General features: G+C 38.3%; 1 protein-coding gene across 2 annotated transcripts in view; it reads right to left on the bottom strand.

Annotated features, from left to right (window-relative positions):
- Positions 1–23182, bottom strand: part of lars2 (leucyl-tRNA synthetase 2, mitochondrial) — a 97807-nt gene that overhangs the window by 21882 nt on the left and 52743 nt on the right. For both annotated transcript variants that reach the window (XR_012391289.1, NM_001105701.1), the window contains 4 exon segments: positions 22314–22597; positions 11236–11334; positions 5171–5308; positions 1566–1669 (listed from right to left, as the gene is read on the bottom strand). Coding sequence is in view for 1 of the 2 variants with exons in the window: in NM_001105701.1 (NP_001099171.1) it covers positions 1566–1669; positions 5171–5308; positions 11236–11334; positions 22314–22597 (625 nt within the window). In the remaining variant the exon portion in view is untranslated.

Raw genomic sequence — 23182 nt, 5'->3', positions numbered from 1 at the left:
TTTTTGCATAGCTGTTCATATTGATGTTATAAATGTGGCCAGATTCAGTCATCAATGGAAATGATAATTTTGCATGACCCTAAAAAAAAGTGGGGTATTTCATATATATACATGGAATGCTACTCCAATTAACAAACACAGCAACTTTAGAATATCTAAGATCCTCTTAGGAGGTAGATATATATATATATATATATATATATTTTTTTTTTATAGGCCACTTTATTAGGTACACCAATCACATGGCAGCACCTTAATGCATTTAGGCATGTAGACATGATCAAGACGATCTACGGCAGTTTAAACCAAGCATCAGAATGGAGAAGAAAGGTGATTTGAGTTACTTTAAATACTGGGATTTTCATGCACAACCATCTCTAGGGTTTACAATGAGTGGTCTGAAAAAGAGGAAATATCCAGTGAGTGAATGTTCTGGGGTCCCAAATGTCTTGTTGATGCCAGAGGTCAGAGGAGAATGGCCAGACTGGTTTAGTTGATAGAAAGGCAACAGTAACCTAAATAAGCACTCAATACAACCGAGGTCTGCAGAAGATCATCTCTGAACACACAACACGTCCAACCTTGAGGCGGATGGGCTACAGCAGCAGAAGACCACACCGGGTGTCGCTCCTGTCAGCTAAGAACAGGAAACTGAGGCTACAATTCACACAGCCTCACCAAAACTGGACAGTAGAAGATTGGAGAAACGTTGCCTGCTTTGATGAGTCTCCATTTCTGCTGACACATTCAGATGGTCGGGTCAGAATTTGGCATCAACAACATGAAAGCATGGATCCATCCTGCCTTGTATCAACGGTTCATTCTGGTGGTGATGGTGTAATGGTGTGGGGGAGATTTTCTTTGCACACTTTGGGCTCATTAGTACCAATTGAGCATCAACACCACAGCCTACCTGAGTATTGCTGCTGACCATGTCCATCCCTTTATGACCACAGTGTCTCCATCTTCTGATGGCTACTTCCAGCAGGATAACGCTCCATGTCATAAAGCGTGAATCATCTCAGACTGGTTTCTTGAACATGACAATGAGTTCACTGTACTCAAATGGCCTCCACAGTCACCAGATCTCAATCCAATAGAGCGCCTTTGGGATGTGGTGGAACGGGAGATTGGCATCATGGATGTGCAGCCGACAAATCTGCAGCAACTGCGTGATGCTATCATCTCAATATGGAGCAAAATCTCTGAGGAATATTTCCAGTGCCTTCTTAAATCTCTGCCACGCAGAATTAAGGCACTAATAAGTACTGGTACTAATAAGGTGTACCTAATAAAGTGGCCAGTGTGCATATGAAGATCACGTGTACACCTGTAACATTTCCCCTCTAAACTGTTCACACTCATGAATTAAAGCTCACAGAATGTACAGGCTTTCCTGAAGACATTGCACATCTGTTGTATTGTTCTCCGCCAACAATACGGGATCAGTTTAAACCCAGGTTGTGTTCCGATCGAGGGTTCCTACACAGTGTAGACACGTGCATACTTTACTTTAGATCCTCTACTGACATGCACACACACGCAGGCATGCACACACACCCAACCTGTGAAGTCGATGTCCTCTTTCTTCAGGTACTGTCCGGTGTGCTCCAGTGTGAAGGTCTGTCCCTTTATGAGGCCCTGAACCAGCAGCTTCCTGAACGGCTCCCTGAAGCACACACACACACACACTGGGTATGTTTATGTGTATTTGTGTGTGTGTGAATTTGTGTTTGTATGTTCGTGTGTATTTTTATCTTTGCACGTGTATATGTGTGTATTTGTGTTGATATGTTTGTGTGTGTGTGTTTATATGTGTATATTTTCGTATGCATGTATGCGTGTATGCGCGTTGGTTTGTGGGTGTGTTTGTGTGTGTATTTGTATGTTTGAGCATTTGTTTGTATGTGTGTGTGTGTGTATTTGCTTATATGTTTGTGTGTCTGTATTTTTGCTTGCATGTTTGAGAGTGTATGTGTGTGTGTGTTTTGGCGTTTTGTATGTCTGTTGTTTTATGAGTGTGTGTGTTTGAGTATCTGTCTGTGTGTTTGTGTGCTTGTGTGCATATTTGTATGTTTACGTGGGTGTTGGTTTGCGTTTGTGTATGTGTGTTTGTGTGTATTTGTGTTTGTATGTGTGTGTGTGTGTAAGTATTTATATGTGTTTGTGTTTGTTTGTATGTTTGTGTGTTGGTGTGTTTTTGTCTACATTATTTGTACATGTGTGTGGATTTTGTTTGTTTGTTGGTTTGTGATTGTGCGTTTGTGCTTGTGTATTTGTATGTTTGTGTGTATACGTGTGTGTGTTTATATGTGTGTATTTTTGTTTGTGCGTGTGTGTTTGTGTATTTTTATGTTTGTGTGTATACGTATGTGTGTTTATATGTGTGTATTGTTGTTTGTGCGTGTGTGTGTGTGTGTATTTGTATGTTTGTGTGAATATGTATGTTTTTATATGTGTGTATTTTTGTTTGTGCGTGTGTGTGTTTGTGTATTTGTATGTTTGTGTGTATACGTATGTGTGTTTATATGTGTGTATTGTTGTTTGTGCGTGTGTGTTTGCGTATTTGTATGTTTGTGTGAATACGTATGTGTGTTTATATGTGTGCATTTTTGTTTGTGCGTGTGTGTTTGTGTATTTTTATGTTTGTGTGTATACGTATGTGTGTTTATATGTGTGTATTTTTGTTTGTGCGTGTGTGTGTGTGTGTATTTGTATGTTTGTGTGTATACATATGTGTGTTTATATGTGTGTATTGTTGTTTGTGCGTGTGTGTTTGTGTATTTGTATGTTTGTGTGAATATGTATGTTTTTATATGTGTGTATTTTTGTTTGTGCGTGTGTGTGTTTGTGTATTTGTATGTTTGTGTGTATACGTATGTGTGTTTATATGTGTGTATTGTTGTTTGTGCGTGTGTGTTTGCGTATTTGTATGTTTGTGTGTATACGTATGTGTGTTTATATGTGTGTATTGTTGTTTGTGCTTGTGTGTTTGTGTATTTGTATGTTTGTGTGTATACGTATGTGTGTTTATATGTGTGTATTGTTGTTTGTGCGTGTGTGTTTGTGTATTTGTATGTTTGTGTGAATACGTATGTGTGTTTATATGTGTGTATTGTTGTTTGTGCGTGTGTGTTTGTGTATTTGTATGTTTGTGTGAATACGTATGTGTTTATGTGTGTATTTTTGTTTGTGCGTGTGTGTTTGTGTATTTGTATGTTTGTGTGTATACGTATGTGTGTTTATATGTGTGTATTTTTGTTTGTGCGTGTGTGTTTGTGTATTTGTATGTTTGTGTGTATACGTATGTGTGTTTATATGTGTGTATTGTTGTTTGTGCGTGTGTGTTTGTGTATTTGTATGTTTGTGTGTATACGTATGTGTGTTTATATGTGTGTATTGTTGTTTGTGCATGTGTGTTTGTGTATTTGTATGTTTGTGTGAATACGTATGTGTGTTTATATGTGTGTATTTTTGTTTGTGCATGTGTGTTTGTGTATTTGTATGTTTGTGTGTATACGTATGTGTGTTTATATGTGTGTATTTTTGTTTGTGCGTGTGTGTTTGTGTATTTGTATGTTTGTGTGTATACGTATGTGTGTTTATATGTGTGTATTTTTGTTTGTGTGTGTGTGTTTGTGTATTTGTATGTTTGTTTGAATACGTATGTGTGTTTATATGTGTGTATTGTTGTTTGTGTGTGTGTGTTTGTGTATTTGTATGTTTGTGTGAATACGTATGTGTGTTTATATGTGTGTATTGTTGTTTGTGCATGTGTGTTTGTGTATTCGTATGTTTGTGTGAATACGTATGTGTGTTTATATGTGTGTATTTTTGTTTGTGCGTGTGTGTTTGTGTATTTGTATGTTTGTGTGTATACGTATGTGTGTTTATATGTGTGTATTGTTGTTTGTGCGTGTGTGTTTGTGTATTTGTATGTTTGTGTGTATACGTATGTGTGTTTATGTGTGTATTGTTGTTTGTGCGTGTGTGTTTGTGTATTTGTATGTTTGTGTGTATACGTATGTGTGTTTATATGTGTGTATTTTTGTTTGTGCGTGTGTGTTTGTGTATTTGTATGTTTGTGTGTATACGTATGTGTGTTTATGTGTGTATTTTTGTTTGTGCGTGTGTGTTTGTGTATTTGTATGTTTGTGTGTATACGTATGTGTGTTTATATGTGTGTATTTTTGTTTGTGCGTGTGTGTTTGTGTATTTGTATGTTTGTGTGTATACATATGTGTTTATATGTGTGTATTGTTGTTTGTGTGTGTGTGTTTGTGTATTTGTATGTTTGTGTGTATACGTATGTGTGTTTATGTGTGTATTTTTGTTTGTGCATGTGTGTTTGTGTATTTGTATGTTTGTGTGTATACATATGTGTGTTTATATGTGTGTATTGTTGTTTGTGCGTGTGTGTTTGTGTATTTGTATGTTTGTGTGTATACGTATGTGTGTTTATGTGTGTATTTTTGTTTGTGCATGTGTGTTTGTGTATTTGTATGTTTGTGTGTATACATATGTGTGTTTATATGTGTGTATTGTTGTTTGTGCGTGTGTGTTTGTGTATTTGTATGTTTGTGTGTATACGTATGTGTGTTTATGTGTGTATTGTTGTTTGTGCGTGTGTGTTTGTGTATTTGTATGTTTGTGTGTATAAGTATGTGTGTTTATATGTGTGTATTGTTGTTTGTGCGTGTGTGTTTGTGTATTTGTATGTTTGTGTGTATACGTATGTGTGTTTATATGTGTGTATTTTTGTTTGTGCGTGTGTGTTTGTGTATTTGTATGTTTGTGTGTATACATATGTGTTTATATGTGTGTATTGTTGTTTGTGTGTGTGTGTTTGTGTATTTGTATGTTTGTGTGTATACGTATGTGTGTTTATGTGTGTATTTTTGTTTGTGCGTGTGTGTTTGTGTATTTGTATGTTTGTGTGTATACATATGTGTGTTTATATGTGTGTATTTTTTTTTGTGTGTGTGCGCGTTTATATTTTTTATGCACGTTTGTGAGTGTGTTTGCGTGTATGTTTGTTTATATGTGTGTATTTTTGTTTGTACGCATGTTTGTGAGTGTGTGTGTATGAGTGTTTATGTGTGTGTATATTTGTTTGTATGCATGTTTGTATGTGTGGATGTGTGTGTTTAGATGTATGTGTGTGTGTCACCTGTGTGCAGTCATGCTCTGGTCTCTACAGAAGTGGCTGAGGAATCGTGCATAATAGAGATGCATCACTGCATGCTCTTTCCCCCCGATATACACATCCACCGGCATCCAGTGATCCGCTCGAGACCGCTCGAAAGGCCTGTGGGACCAGCAGAAAACACTCACAGTGTCCAGCAGGAGGCGCTCACACACAAACAGACTCACACACACTCTCCAGAACACTTCACACAGACGTCACATTTAACACACTCTCAAAGGAGACTTGAGACAAAACAATACACACACTCCAACAAACTGTGATCAACAAACACATCACATCCTATAAACACCTGCCGGCAGCACCAATGCCAACCCTCCAGGAACTTCCATGACAACACACATTTAATACACGTATTAAAGTATTATATCATGTTTCATATCATTCAGTATCGATAATTAATGAATATTATTTAACGATCTGTAAGATTTGAGACACCACAGATATTTTGATGTCTTTGACAATACACACCTCAACAGGTGGGAATGCTGGGAAAACTCACTCCTCTCGTTTCCTTCATTTACATTTGAAGCATGCCTTCTGCTCACTCCCCCTCCTCTTCATCTTACACAGAATGGTCATCTCAGAATATGAATGTTCTGAATCAATCCAAGTGACTTTATCTATCATGTTTGATATCATTTGAAATGTCTCAGTGTGACTGGTACAATGATCTCATTCCCTCACAAATAGACAAAATCAAAACAAAAGATATATACAGTGGATCTGGAAAGTATTCACAGCATTTCACTTTTACTACATTTGTTTGTTACAGCCTTATTCCAAAATGGATCAAATTTATTTATTTCCTCAACATTCTACACACAATCCCCCATAATGACAATGTGTGCAAAGAGTTTTAGAAATTGTTGCAAATTTATTACAAGTAAATAAGCTGTAAAATCACATGTACATCAGTATTCACAGCCTTTGCTCAATACTTTGTTGATGCCTCTTTGGCAGCGATTACAGCCTCAAGTCTTTCTGAATATGATGCCCTAAGCTTGGCACACCTGTCTTTGGGAATTTCCGCACATTCCTCTTTGCAGTACCTCTCAAGCTCTATCAGGTTGGATGGGAAGCGACGGTGTACAGCCATTTTCAGATCTCTCCAGAGATGTTCAATAGGATTCAGGTCTGGGCTCTGGCTGGGCCACTCAAGGACATTCCCCGAGTTGTTGTGAAGCCACTCCATTGATATTTTGGCAGTGTGCTTTGGGTCATTGTCCTGCTGGAAGATGAACCGTCGCCCCAGTCTGAGGTCAAGAGCACTGTGAAGCAGGTCTTCATTCAGGATGTCTCTGTACATTGCTGCATTCATCTTTCCCTCTATCCTGACTAGTCTTCCAGTTCCTGCTGCTGAAACACATCCCCACTGCATGATGCTGCCACCAACATGCTTCACCGTAGGGATGCTATTAGCCTGGTGATGAGAGCTGCCTGCTTTTCTCCAAACGTAACACCTGGCATTCACTCTAAAGAGTTCAATTTGAGTCTCATTAGAGCAGAGAGTTTGGTTTCTTATGGTCTGAGAGCCCTTCAGTTGCCCTTTGGTAAATTCCAGGCGGGGAGTGTTTTCCGTCTGGTCACTCTACCATACAGGCCTGATTGGTGGATTGCTGCACAGATGGTTGTCCTTCTGTAAGGTTCTTCTCTCTCCACAGAAGAAAACTGGAGCTCAGACAGAGTGACCATTGGGTTATTGATCACCCCCTGACTAAGGCCCTTCTCCCCTGATCACTCAGCTAAGATGGCCGACCAGCTCTTGGAAGAGTCCTAGTGGTTCAAACTTCTTCCTCTTCTGGATGATGGAGGCTGCTGTGCTCATTGGAACTTTCAGAGCAGCAGAAATGTTTCTGTAACCTTCCCCAGCCTTGTGCCTGGAGACAATCCTATCTCGGAGGTCTACAGACAGTTCATTTGTCTTCATGCTTGGTTTGTGCTTTGACATGCACTGTCAACCCTGGACCCTTATATAGACAGGTGTAGCCTTTTCAGATCATGTCCAATCAGCTGAAATGAGCACAGGTGAACTCCAATGAAGCTAAAACATCTCAAGAATGATCAGTGGAAACAGAATGTAGATGAGCTCAATTTAGAGCTTCACGTCAAAGGCTGTGAATACTGATGTACATGTGATTTTACAGCTTTTTATTTGTAATAAATTTTCTACAATTTCTAAAACTCTTTGTTCACATTGTCATTATGGGAGATTGTGTGTAGAATGTTGTGGAAATTAATGAATTTAATCCATTTTGGAATAAGGCTGTAACAAACAAATGTGGAAAAAGTGAAGCGCTAAATATATATATATATATATATATATATATATATATATATATATATATATATATATATATATATATATATATATATATATATGGAGAACTTAATATTTTTATGTTCAATCCACTTAAATTTGTAAAAACGAATAATTCAATGTAATTATTAAATGTTGCCTTAATGCAAATTGGCTGTGTGGAACTCAGCGTTTTCTTTATAAAATAAGCTTACATCACACTTTTATTGCTTTGCTGCTTAAAAAAAACATTTTGAAAGTTGACGCTTGCAGAATAAAGTACATCCAGCTATTTATTACCACACAACAAACCCCAGCAGGACTGCATCGAGAAGATTCAGGGATTATTTTGCAATAACTTGCTGGATTTCACAGGCAGCATGTTCAGCTCCTCATAAAGCAAAAGCCTCCAAAATCAAACCCAGCACACAAATCTGTAATAGGCTGAAGACCACAATACTGATAATAACTAATGTTGCATAATAACTGCAATACCCTGAATGACAAAGCTTTTCTGAAAATACACCCCAATATCAGCCATTATGATTTGTAAAAATCACAAAAAGAAGTGAAGAGGACCTGATCCGGGCCTGGTTTAAGCACTCAGATACATTATCATGACTGGATATAAGGATCAGCACTGCAACAGCTTATGTAGACAGAAATGTTGTTTTTTTTTTACAATTAATGCAAATGTGCATCCGTTTAATAAATAGAGCGGCCTGAAAGTAGATTTCGAAATGATGCCAATTTGACTTTAGATTAGGGAACACATAGATTAAGCATTGACTAGTTGCTTATTACCATGAGTATTACTAGCATATAGGTTGTATTATTTATGCAGCACATTATAATGCATCATTCTACATTATTCTAATGTAATTTAATGTAATCAAATTTAATTGTAAATAAAATTCTGATAAAAAGTTTATAGAATAAAGTGACTTTTATTTAGTTTGAAACCATCTATTGCAAAATAAATAACTTATATAAAGAACTAAGTCTGTAAAACAACAGAAAAGATACTTTCACCAATATATATTCATGAAAAGATTAAATAGATAAATAAATACTTCTTTAAAATGAGCTGAATAAACACATTCCTGAGGATGTTTTAATGACAACGTCATTGTTTTGTGTTCAAACCACTAAGATTTGTACAAAATAAAAAAAAATAAAAAAACAAAAACAAAACTGATGTTGACTTAATCTGCTTGTGTTGGTAGTTTTTGAACCACAAAAAGTCAATGAGAGTCACATCTTTAAAAAAGTTGGAGATCAAACTCCCATAATGCAATCTGTATAATTAACAGGAAACATGCACGAATCACAACACTGTTAATCAACACATATTTTCACAGTGCACTATAAATAACCAGTAATCAGCTGTTTATGGAGGAAAAACTCTTAACAGTGAATATGTGTTACCCAATCTAACGTGTTACCAAATCATTATTTTCTTTAAATGTACAATTCATGAAATAACTAATGAGCGAACTTACTTTTTTCTTGTAATAACTCTTGTAATCTTGTAACGCTTTTTTTCTCCCCTGTAATATTTGCATTTTGCAAATTTAATATACAGTCAGAATTATTAGCCCCCTGAATTATTAGCCCTCCTTGTATGTTTTTCCCCAATTTCTGTTAAAGGAAGAGCAGATTTATTCAAGACATTTCTAATCATAATAGTTTTAATAACTCATTTCTAATAACTGATTTCTTTGTCATGATGACAGTAAATAATATTAGACTAAATATTCTTCAAGATACTAGTATTCAGCTTAAGGTGACATTTAAAGGCTTCAGTAGGTTAATTAGGGTAAAGTTACAGTAATTAGGCAAGTTATTGTATAACAGTGGTTTGTTCTGTAGACAACTGAAAACAAATATAGCACAAAGGGGCTAATCATATTGAGCTTAAAAAGGTTTTTAAAAAATTAAAAAACGCTTTTATTCTAGTCGAAATAAAACAAAATCAGACTTTCTCCAGAAGAACAAATATTATAGGAAATACTGTGAAAATTTCCTGAATCTGTTAAACATCATTTGGGAAATATTTTGTTTTCTTGTGTTATTATGTGATTGTGATACACTGTGGGACCCTCTTTGAAAATGGGATTAAGGGGTTTATCCTAATAAAATAATTTAAATATTTCCTTCCACACTATAAAACATATCTGTGCATTAGCAGATTTTCTCAATTGGTGATTAATTTGTGATGTGATTATTTATGCTTTTGAAGTGCATTATGGGCCCTTAATCTTTCCTCCAACAACTTTTAAACATGAAAAGCTCTAAAAGGAACTAATATCTGAAGGGTCCATAAAGGTACTTTTAGGTACATTTGGGTACTAATATGCACCTTTTAGGTATCACCGTGGACGATTTGGGTACAAAAATGTATCCTTTAAAAGGGTACTGCCCCAGTGACAGCTGCCGGAGCTTTATTTCTGAGAGTGTGGTGCCTTCATGGATCAGATTTGTACCTGTGATGAAGGCACAATATTGTATCTGCAGGTTTTAAAAACCAAAGGTACCGTTTGGTTTCCCATGGAACAAATCATGTCCTTAAAGGTACAACTGTGTTTCTTTGTCTTGAGGTACAATTATGTTCAATAAATAGGTACTGCCCCAGTGACAAGGGTTTTTACCTTCTTTGGTACAACATTGAACCATTTTTTTCGGAGAGTGTTGACTACAAACACCTTGTAATAAACTGCAGCATATTTTCTGCTCCTTTCCACACTTATTTCTCTAGATATTACTTCTTATCCATGATATTAATCTTGCTTATATACACTATGAACAGCAGCTACGCTAATTATTCTCTTTTTTCTCCATTTCCACCTGGGGATACTCAGAGCGACGAGATGATCCCAAGGTTTCCATAATCCGGGACCAGGCCGTATCCTGAGCTGCTGCTGCACTGGTGGTCATGGGGGAGTGGAGAGCATGAGACTGATTCCAGTGATGCTCCAGGGACAGACGAGTCTTCGCTGAGACTGCAGCTCCGCGCAAGACTGTTGGCCAGCGGAGAAATTAAAATGGTCGTGCCCAACTGAGTCTGGTTCTCTCAAGGTTTTTTTCTTCACTCTCCTATCGGTGAAGTTTTTTTCCATCTCCGCTGTCGCCACTGCCTCCCATGGTTCAGGATTGGTAGAGCTACGCATCAATGAATTTGCTCTTCAGTGTTTGAACTCTCAGTAATGACTTTAAACCACACTGAACTGAGCTAAACTGAACTGAACTTAAACACTAAAAACTGAACTACACTGATCCAGTTACTATGACCATTTATGTGAAGCTGCATTGACACAATCTACATTGTAAAAGCGCTACACAAATAAAGCTGAATTGAATTGAATATTATTTCAAACTATTAAAATGTCACTAAAAGTCACTTTGTTAAACTGTGGAGTTGAATTTTCAATATCAAAAGTGGACAGAGCAGAGATCAACATCCCATAATGCAATTCACAACCGCAAATAAACTAAAAACATCACAAAACTCGTAAACCGTTCATCAACAGATATCTTTGACAGTGCAGTTCAGTCGACGCTGCGCTAATGTGTGATGCTGCTATTGATTGTGTTGGTGAGAATGTGTGCCGGGTCAATGCGGTGACATTTCGCAGTCAGTTTTGTTGAAGTGAAACGACTCAGACTGGGTCGCTGTGCACCCAAACACCTGCTGGGTCAGACAGAGAGCAGACGGAGAGGCTTTCCTTACCTCAGCGGGTTCTGAGGATCAGTGTATCTGAAATAGTACCAGGAGGAATCCACAAAGGTGTCCATGGTGTCCGTTTCTCTCTCCGCCGGTCCTTTACACCTGCCAAAAAAAAAAAAAAGCACACACACACAAAAAAGTTCATTCTCAAGAAACACGGCCACTTGGGCCTCACTGACGTATATAATGAACAGAATCCTGCACTGGGTCAAACTGTCTGACATACTGAAAGGTTATGTGCATAATTTTCATTTATTCGTTCTTTTTCCTTCAGCTTAGTCACTTATTTATGAGGGGTCGCCACAGCAGGATGAACCGCCAACTATTCCAGCATATGTTTTATGCCCTTTTCAGCTGCAATTAATGGGAAACACCCATTCACACTCACATTCAGACACACACTCATAGACTACGGACAATTTAGTCTATTCAATTCCTCTATAGCGCATGTGGGGGAAACCGGAGCACCCGCCAACAAAGGGAAAAATGCCAACTGACCCAACCAGGACTCGAACCAGCGACCTTGTTGTTGTGAGGCAAAAGTGCTAACCACTGAGTCACGTGCCGACTGTGCGTGATTTTAAAAGATTAAAATACTTTCTCATATCCAAGTTTAGAGCACAGGGAGGAGCAGGACATTGATGCAGGTTTAATTTTAGTCCGTTTAAACTTTTCGGCCAGCTCAAAACCAATAGCACGAGTCAGAGAAAAGAGAAACGTTTATAACTGAATCATTTTTATATCCTATTATTCATGTATTTTAAAATGGAAACGTTTTTTCCTGAAGAAAAAAATGACCAATAAAATCTTGTGAAGAGCCAAAAGCGACCCATATGAAAATTGATTTGAATAAACATGACATTAAACATGATATCAAACATGGTGTGAAATCTGAATGCATGTACCTCTCAAAGTATCATATTATCTAGATTACTATAATGATGATCAGTGAATGTTATGATACTGAATGTTACTGAACAGTGAATGTTATGATACGAGGTCGAGTTGTTTCTAAACGTAACACATGAATAACTGCACAATGGCGCCTAAAACAAACAATAGTGCAAACAACGCTCCCATTTGTGTCCGTGTTGTTGTTTACATTGAAGGCTGGTCTGCTGTCTTCCGGTAGCGTTAAAGCCATGTGTTATAGTCATGTGATAGGAGCTTGACCAATAAGGGAAGGATAGGCAATGAAACAAAAGCCCCAATCAGGTAGCGAATCTCAGCAGCCCCGCCTCCGTTTTCAGATGTCTCCGTTTCAGTGTTGCCAGACGTACGATAATATTGTATTTGTACGATAATTTCGACCTCTGTACGATGTACAATCAATAATGAGAAAAATCCTATAATGTACAATAATTTCAGAATTTTATGGCATTTAATAGTAACTTCGTTAGAATCTTCGGGCTTCTTTACTTATTGATCTAGCTGCATCTTTTCTGTGCTGTCTGTGAGGAGTAGGTGGAGTTAGGCACGTTTTCTATATCTCATCTTACTTTGCCTCTTCTCAGCCAATCAACGTGGAGAATGGCTCTCTCTCACGAGTTAACACTCCTGCTGCGCGTGCCCGTGGTTAGGTCAGTAGTTTTCAGTTTGAGGTCGATCTTTTAAGCAATAATGTTAAAACAATTCGTGCTGTAAAGGAAGGTGAGCAGGACGAGTTTTCAAGTTTTCCCCTGATGTTCTCGTTTTTCCCCATTTAAATGCGTCTTGTGAACGTGTTTTTTTCCAAAGTTAGTCTAATTAAAACAAAGCATGCACACCTCTGAGTGTGCACTGCTTTCAAGCCAACCAGCACTATTTTGCAGTCCATTACGGCACCCAATTTGTACGGAAAATAAATCCCTCAACATCTGGCAACATGCAACATTCAATGACAGCAACTCAGAGGTGGAGTTTGAACCTTCCCACTAAGGTACCTAGTTTTTTTTTTATGTATTGTGGTCATTTGCACGTTGTGTCAAAACGTTATGTGTCTAGATAATAGCTGTATACTCTCAGTTTGACTCATGTACGATAATTTTCCTCCAAATACAATAATTTTGAGGTTCTGGTACGATACTTTGACATTTCCAATCTGGCAACACTGCTCCGTTTTCCACATCCACACAGAGACGGAGCAGCAGCATTTTAGAATGAAAACATTATTCTAACAATCTCCAGCATTTTCAAAACGTTCAGTTTTCGACACTCGAAAACTCCGGCGTAGTGTGGACGGATGGCATAACCGTAGCAAAACTTATGCATTTTCAAACTAAAATGCATTAGTGTAAACGGGGCCTTAGATAAGCAGGCTGTGTGCATGCAAGCGATACTCTTATTTAAATATGTCTAATGATAATACCATGTAGGCACATTTATACATGCAGTTTTAAAACAGATGCATTTCCCACGTAAAACACGATCCAAAAGGCACGTAGGTCTATATACAGATGTGTTTTTGCATATTTATTTGTTTATAATATATAGCGTGGGTTATAATTTAATTTAATTTATAATTTAAGAGACTGAAGCTCTGCACAAGACTTTTGGCCAGCGGAGAAATTAGAATGGTCGTGCCCAACTGAGTCTGGTTCTCTCAAGGTTTTTTTTCTTCACTCCCATCAGGTGAAGTTTTTTTTCCCTCTCCGCTGTCGCCACTGCCTCGCATGGTTCAGGATTGGTTGTGCTACGCATCGATGAATTTGCTCTTCAGTGTTTGAACTCTCAGTAATGACTTTAAATCACACTGAACTGAGCTAAACTGAACTGAACTTAAACACTAAAAACTGAACTACCCTGATCCAGTTACTATGACCATTTATGTGAAGCTGCTTTGACACAATCTACATTGTAAAAGCGCTACACAAATAAAGCTGAATTGAATTGAATAATTTAATAAACAGAGAGATTACCCCTGTCATGGACCATATTTCTAAAATTAAGCTTATAAAGTTGTGTATATCGGGGTGGGGCTGGCGTCACAGGCGAGCGCCCTGAAGGCAGTGTAGTCTGTTTATAGCCTAATGTTAGCTTTTCAGTTCTTGCGTTTGCATTTAAGATCCAAAAGTGCTCAAAGTTGTATTCTGGTGTGAGGATTATCCGGCTGGACAAGACGTGTAAGTGTAATGAACAGTGTTTGAACACAGAGCTCATTATTCACAATCTTCGAAAAGCCTATAAGAAAATCCTATAAGGGTTTTATTGAGGGAACCAATTTTATGCTAGCAGTCGATTAGCCTATAAGGTGACATCATAGTTCCTCCACTCTATTGTCCACTGCTAAAAACTGTAAAAATATGACGTGACCTCTAACAAAGCTCATTGAGCCCCCTTGTGGGCCGGGACCCCCCTGTTGGGAACCACTGGTCTAGATTATTATTATGATCAGTGCTTTATGTCTTCAGTTGTTAATTAAGGAGGTTAAGATCTGCATTAACCCCATCTTCACTGTAGTTTTCAGACTCACTGATGCTCCTGTCAGTGTGCACAATCAGTCCAGCCCACACACAAAAATCGCAGCTTTTTTGTGTAATACAGGCATAAATAAATAATGGGCTAATGTATCTGTGGCGTCTGAGCACCTCATTATGGCTCATATGTGGGTTATAATGCACCTGGCTTTCACAGAATTAACCTGCTACACCTTCGGCCTGTTGCTAGGCAACGATGAAGCGCTTGGCACGGCTGGTATAATAGGCAGGATTGTGTGATTATTCGAGACGGACTGGACTCTCTCAGACTGGACACACACTTATTCAGGACTGAATCTGCTCAAGTTTGTGTTGGTCAGGGGCCTGTTAATTACTTTCTTTTGATGCATGTGATTGGCTTAATGTTGTCTACTGAGACTCGTTAGACGAAGTGTGAGTGTACTATGAAACTGACTGATGGACCGGGCAGAGCGTGCTTCACTTTTGGGTGTTCACTTTGACATTCCCAGATAAACACAATTGAGCAATTCCATGCAAATGTCAACCCTGCCATGGAGAAAATGAAGATTTCACCAAAATAGCCAAACCAAAAAGGTAAAAAAAAAAAACACATGAATGACGCCGTTACAAAATTCATAACATTAATGGCTTCATCACAATCATGTTTATGACAGATTTATGACAGTTTTGATGTCTTGGTACTGTCAAGTTCATTCATTCATTTTCTTGTCGGCTTAGTCCCTTTATTAATTTGGGGTTGCCACAGCGGAATGAACTACTAACTTATCCAGCATGGTTTTACGCAGCGGATGCCCTTCCAGCCACAATCCATTTCTGGGAAACACCCATACACACTCATACACTACGGTCAATTCAGCCTACCCAATACACCTGTACCGCATGTCTTTGGACTGTGGGGGAAACCCATGCGAACGCAGGGAGAACATGCAAACTCCACACAGAAACACCAACTGACCCAGCCAACCCAAGCTCATTCTGGAAACGTAGCCCCGTGGACGTTTCTGGAGACCGCGATTTACATGGCCGGAGGTAAGTAAGGCCGCGTTTAGTTTTTTTCGAGTGAACGCTGCAGGGCGGTGTGGCGCTGCTCCGCTCCTCCTCTTTGCGCTCGCCGGCCGACGGCTCGCCTCCGAGTGGAGGGCTTTCCCGATGCAACCAATTTGTCCGCTTAGCTCACAGCATTGTCATCTTTGCATTTAAAAAGTCAACACCGAGCCTATGACTGTTGTTATAAGCATGCCTAAAATCTCACTTCACATTGAATTGAAATGTCATGATTATAAATGATTATGAAGGTTTCAAGACAGTCTTATGAACTTCTCTTATATGTATATTTTCACATTTGGGAGTACTGTCACTTTAAGATTCCATTATTCCAGTAGCACAGTCACTGACAAAGTATCTGTGCAAAAATAGTTAGCAGTGCACCAGTTGCAACTTAACGCCTATTCCATCACAAGCAGACTACGCTGTAACTGAAGCACAGCTGGTGCGTCTGACCCAGAAAACCACAGTCATTCTGCAGAACAGATTCTCCCAATGAGTCCGAGATGAAAAAAGTCTTTCCTTTCTATACAGCAATCGTTCATGCACTTAATCAGCACTAAAACCCCACCTGCGAGATCTTTCTTGAGCTCAGATTTCAATTAAATGTCTAACAACGAAGACAATAAATCTCCCGGCTCTAGAGATGACTGCTGTCCTCAAGGACGAGGCCGATACAGGAATCTCTCGCTTCATCTATCTTTCTCTCATTTCAGAAACTGAGGTCTCAGCAGACAAGAGATGATCCTATCTGTTTTTCCAACCCAAGCGCATTCTGAAAACGTAGTCCCGCGGACGTTTCTGGAGACCGCGATTTACGTGGCCGGAGGTACGTATGGCTGCATTGAATTTTTTTTAACCGAACATTACGGGGCTCGCCGGCTGACTGCTCACCTCCTTGAAGAGGGCTTTCCCGCCGCAACCAGTTTGTCCGGTTAGCTTGTGTACGCCGGCAGAGCGGAGAACCGGAGGGAAGCCGACCGCGACGACTGGGTTCAAGTCCGGGGATGAACGGTTTCAGAAACCAGGTAAGACAAAAACAGAATCCAAAACATAAAGTGAACGAGTTCATAACAGGGTAAGAATGTGGTGAAATCCGAAAACGTAGTCAAAATCAGACGAGGGCTTTTCTTTTTCTGGACGGCTTTTGTAAATCGTTGCTTGGGTTTAGGGAGGGAAGCAAGCGGGCGGGCCGCCGGGTCAATCGGTAAAACCGGTTGGGTTTAGGGAAAGAGGAGGGTGGGTCTGCCAATTGGCCGGTCGCCCAGTCAATCATTCAATCAGTCGGACAGACAGTCGCTCAACTGCAGCCTCCGGCAGCTTTACGCAAGAATAGCGATGGCTCGAAGGGCACTCGCGAGAGGCAATCATTATTATTATGCATACTAATATTTGCTTTAATAAAAACAAGTTTAGATTTGTCCAGCTGTGGGGTTTTGGAGACGTCTGCATCACCATTTGGGGCATAAGAACAGAAAGTGTGTTCGGATATAACTCAAGTTTTCTGATTACACTTAAGTAGTATTGTTATTAATTAGTTTGCTGGAAATTAGAGCTGAATTTAAAAATAGTTTTGAACAAATCTTTGTGCTTAACAAACTAAATTAAATATGTCACCTAATAGATGTGTTCAGTGGAGTGAGTTTCCAACGTTTCCTCCATCAAAGTAAAGGAGTAAAGAGTGAAGGTAAAGAGAAAGTAAAGAGGCTGAATGGAGGAGGCTCGTTCTTTATCCTCACGCTGCAGATGCACTGTTGAAATGTTTTCTCGCTAGTGAAGTGTTCAGTTTTTACACTTACAAAGTCCGTCATGTTAATAGCAAATGCTCCATGGCGCGACAAAACTGACTCTTAAAGAGAACGGGAGATGAGACACTGATTGGTTTAACGCATGTTATGCTCAAAACACACCCAGAACTCATTAAGAAAATAAGCACAGCACAGTCAGACCATGCACTGGGGCGCAGAGTGAACTTTTCCAAACTTAAAATAGCCAAAGTGGATTCAGACACGCCCTTAATGCTTTTGCGCCATGCGCTTTAGACTTTGCGAATAGATCATTAAAATAGAGCCCTTAATATTATTACCTATACATTATTTTATTTCAAACAACTAAAATATCAAAAGTCCACAGAGCAGAGATTGACGTCCTATAATGCAATTTACAACCATAAATAAACTGAAAACATTTGTGAATCTTCAAATACAGAAACTGTTAATTACCAGATGTTTTTTTACAGTTTTTTACAGGGAAAATTTACAGGGGGGCTAATAATTCAACTGTATATGCATCTATTGCAGGAGACTTCATGAACACAACTAGGATCCTTAAAAATAACATTATAGCAGCACAAACTTAAACTTTCAGAAACACAGATTTAGGTCCATGAGTAATGCATCTGATCTGCTGCAACACACTCCTGCCCTCATTTCCACAGCTGCTGCAATAACTCAACACTGGCTGAACAACACACCTGTGACTCCAAGACAAATATCCAGCAAATGAGTTTCATTGAATCAGCTCTTCAAATACACAAAGGAGAACAAAACACACCTTATGCTGGAGCGTTGACCATGACTCATAATTATAGACAGCAATTGACAGACAGTGTTTTATTTATGCCACTTTTAGTTGGGGGGCAGTTCACATATCACATTTAAGTATGCATGGAAATCTCGCACACGGAAAAGTCTAGATGGGATACAGCTCAGCTGAGAATACTTTTCGAAACGGTACAACAATAATTTATTTTATTCAACTTTTTTAAACGTAGAATAAACGTATTCTACGTTTATAACAGTTACTAAATTAGTCGAATGCTTTGATTATAGATCTGAGCATTCTCACATTAACACCTATCAAACAAAACTCAATGAGAGATTCATTTGCTGCTCTTCGCTAAATAACTATAGTAACTTTAATCATTAAGGCTGATTTATACTTCTGCGTCAAACGCCGGCGTATGCTACGGCGCTGACGCATAGCCCTTCGCCGCGGCCGTCACTGACGTGCACCTCTCAATAAATGTAACTACACGTCGCAACGACGCGTAGCGCAAGCTCTGTGATTGGTCGGCTTGGTAGCGCTGACGAGTCTGGGCGGGACCGAGAGCCGCGCGAATGGCGCAAGCCTGATGGAGCGATTGTTTACAAGTGTGGAGTCCTGTGAAGGAGCTCCGGATGGAAAGTTTTGTTTTGTGTTTACCTCATAGTTACATTTGTTGCACGTCCGCCGGTTCCTGCCTCAAAATGAGCGAGTTTGAGCCACTTGTACATCCCGGAAGTGTTCAGGAAAAGCAAAAAAGCAGCGAAGAAATTCGACACAGAGGAACATTTACACCTCACTGCCAACTAGCGTTTCGGAAGTGTTAATGCAGACCAACAGAGACAGCGTGCAGAAGTATAAATGCACAGCCACGCGCGTTGGCTGCGGCGTGGGTTACGCCGGTCACCTGACGCAGAAGTATAAACCAGGCTTTATGCAAATACAATTAAAAGTGAAATAGATTTTATAGCTTTATTTAATTTCTGGATAGGCCATTGATTTTAATAGGCTAAACCTTTTTTTTTTATTGTCAATATTTTCTAAAGTTTGCTATGTATTCTATCATGTGAAGCTATTTGTTGTCCCATATTTTTTTACAACCTAACATTGACAGATTGCTAATCAATAAATAGCTAAAGCGCTATCAGTTTTAACGTTAGCTAATGTTATGGAAGGGCATAGATGTTATGGAAAATAGTAATAGTAATGTAACTACCCCCCTCATTCCTTCCTCAAGCAAATGTGTAAATATTAGATCTATTCAGCAATTGTCACCGACTCGGTCCCAGTCACTCCCCTCGCTGGCCAGCACAGGTCACCATCCCCGGACTTTTAAGCATTACATCATCCATCTATACTGATTGTGCACACCTGAACTGAATCCAGTCAACGACCCACGCTCCCTATATAAGCCACACTCAAACACCAGTTCATTGCGAAGTCTTGTTTAGCCCCGGCCAGCATTACTGAGCGTTCTTTCCTGCCTGATCTTCTGTGTATTACCCCGGACTGTTTCTGACTCTGAGTTGTCTTCTGCCTGCCCACGACTCTTGCTTTATACACGGACTCTGAACCTCGCTGTCTGCCCTCGACCCAAGCCTGTTTAAAGGATTCTGAACCACGCCGCCTGCCATTGATCTATGCCTGGTATATCACTCTGTGTCAGTCAGCCGCCAGCCCCACGACCATTATTGATTACTGTTGATGTGTGTTCACACTTTAGTGCGTATTGGATGTTTGTGTTTGACTGTGTCTAATAAATATACTGCAAAATGGATCCCTCCGTGTCAGTCTCCTCGTTACAGCAATGACGTTAATGGCATTGGCATATTTATCTGACGTTTTCCCAGCTTGTAGTAGTCGATCAAAAAGCGATTTAGTTTCTTATGACTATACACCAGCAGTGGAATTTACTGCGATGTGACGGGGCTTGATCATAATCAAGGGGCTTGATCAAAGGTTGATCATATTCTCTTCTAAAAAGAAAGAAAAGTATCTTTTTCAACAACAAAAAAATGATGACAGTTACAGCCAGCATCCCACAAGAAGCACTTCGAGCCTCTTTTTGTGCATATCAAATCGCAAATCCAAAAAGCCGCACACCATCTATTTTTGACTGCTTTGAATGGAGACATTTTTTACCCATTTTTCCATATTAAAATATTATGGTGGGTCTTGAGACTGAATTACTTGCCTAGGTGAGTCCCGGAATAAAAAGTTTGGGAATCCCTGACCTAAAGTAAAGTGTTACAAATGCATATTTCAGGGCACACCTGACTTTAATTTAGCACCTCAGTTGCTATTATTTCTGTATAAACTAACAAATATCCTCGTTACATCAGCCATGCTGCTTTTTAGATCGTCCACAAAACCCCCATAATTGTGAATCTCATGTTTGAGACGTAAGCCTTCTCATTCGTGAGTCTGGATTTTGGTGAAAGTGTCATCATGTTTCAGCAGATCTGCTTAGAGAGAGTTTATTAATACCCTTCTTCACCTCCTCCAGGGGAAAAAACCTCTTAAAGTCTGAACTCAGATCAGTGTTGATGAGATCAGAGATGATCAGTTCTGCTGGACTCTCACATTATTCCACATGACAGAGCGCAAGAACAAAGATTCAGATAATGGAAGAAAATGACTCCAATTACAACGGCAGCAGATGAAACTCTTATCAAACACTTGTTATTTTCCTCAGAGTTCGACCAAGAGACCAAACCTGTCTGACCTCTGAATGTGAGAAGAAATTTCCTCTGAGACGAGCTCTACTGACGCGATGCTCAAACAGATTCAGATTGCGCAGAGATATTTATTCCCCAATCAGCAATAGACTACTGAATTTACTGAAGAAAAATAAGTGCAAGTGGCTTAGCTAACAAATTAACTTCTATAGTTGATATAATATAATATAATATAATATAATATAATATAATATAATATAATATAATATAATATAATATAATGATAAAATAACAAATTATATAATAAATTAAAATATAATATAATAAATTATAAAATAAAATAATATAATAAATTATAATAGAATGAATAATAAAATAATAAATTATAAAATATTAAATTATAATATAATATAATATAATATAATAATTAAATTATTTAAATATATAAAAATATTTTAAAATAAACATTAAAGTTATGTTCTGTTCAATTAAATTTTATTTCAATATTTTATTTTAATCAATTAATTAAACTAATTAATACTTAAATGTAATTAATATAATAAAACTTTTGTTAAATAAATAAAACATGCTAAATTTAAATTAAATTAAACAAAATAAATAAAACATTTTAAAATAAAATAAAATATAATAAAACTGTCAAAATTAAATTACATTAAAGTTTATTTGATTTTTATTTTATTTAAATGTAATAAAATAAACTGTTAAAATAGTAAAATAAAATAAAATAAAATAAAATAAAACAAAACTTACTGTCTAAATTACCAACACCTCTCACAAGTGGCAAGTCGTTTTTTGTAATTAGATGTAAAGACAATGAAACGGATACTTAAATACATCCAGTTGAAGTCAGAATTATTGTATTCTTTTTAAAATATTTTCCAAATGATGTTTAGCAGAGCAAGAAAATTTTCAGAGTATGTCTGATAATATTTTTCTTCATGAGAAAGTCTTATTTGTTTTATTTCGGCTAGAATAAAAGCAGTTCTTAATTTTTTTAAACCATTTTAAGGTCAAAATTATTAGCCCCTTGAAGCTATATTTTTTTCATAGTCTACAGAACAAACCATCGTTATACAATAATAATTACCCTAACCTGCCTAGTTAACTTAATTAACCTAGTTAAGCCTTTAAATGTCACTTTAAGCTGTATAGAAGTGTCTTGAAGAATATTATTCACTGTCATCATGACAAAGATAAATAAATCAGTTATTAGAGATGAGTTGTTAAAATATTATAAATAAAATGTATAAATGTTCATGTTTTTTTATAAAAATACTAAAATATTTCAAAGATCTAAAAGTATCATAACAGTTTTGTTAAAAGGGTCCATAGGGAAAGAGTGCAGTTTGACGCTCACCTCGGACACTGGCAGTTCAGCCAATCCTCCGCAGTCTTTAAAGGCGACGCCCCCTTGCCAGTGAGTGCAGGTATTTTAGGCAGTGTGACGGGCAGCTCGTCCTCTGGAACCGCCACTGGCCCGCACGAACCGCAATGCACTATGGGAATGGGTGTGCCCCAGTAGCGCTGCCTGGAGATCAGCCAATCACGCAACTTTGCACTAGTCAGGTGACCTCCGACATTCATCTGCCGGGCCTTCTGGGTTACAGAGTTGAACGCTTCTTCACGGCTCTGACCTGTGAACTACAGCAGAGGAGATGATCAGGTGAACCGGCCTGTCCCATGATGATTACAAGATTAGTTTGGAATTGACCAAACCAAACGAGCATCAGGCTTTTTTTTATGTTGTTGGTACAATGATGCTGATCATCAATTTTCTCTACCTATTATGCCTCTTTTTACAAAATTCACCACAAATAATGTTTGATCACTCTCTGAAACTGACCCTTTCAGGCTTTGAGCCTAATTGAGGCGTTTTGGTGACTGTCTCTTTAAATTCAAATGAGATTGTGCTTTTTTTAGAAGAGGGCGGAGCTAGAAATGCCTGTGTGTCAGCATAGTGGCAGATTCACAAACAAGACTGACGTCTTATGCTAATGAGGGAGAGATGGTGACTAGTGGGCGGGGCTTTCCCCCTCTGATGACAAGTACAAAGGGAGAATGTCAATCAAAGTGTTAATGCAGACTGTTTATATCAAGTCTAATTATAAAAAAATAAAATGAATACATTTTAGCATTCACAGCTGGCTATATTCATAGACTGCTGCCACACAACCCCTTATAAAAGTGATTTTGCCTAATAGATACCCTTTAAAGGTCCTGTGAAAT

The sequence above is a fragment of the Danio rerio genome, chromosome 16 (genome assembly GCF_049306965.1).
Source record: "Danio rerio strain Tuebingen ecotype United States chromosome 16, GRCz12tu, whole genome shotgun sequence".
Classification (NCBI taxonomy): domain Eukaryota; kingdom Metazoa; phylum Chordata; class Actinopteri; order Cypriniformes; family Danionidae; genus Danio; species Danio rerio.
This window is presented reverse-complemented; position numbering and strand designations above follow the sequence as displayed.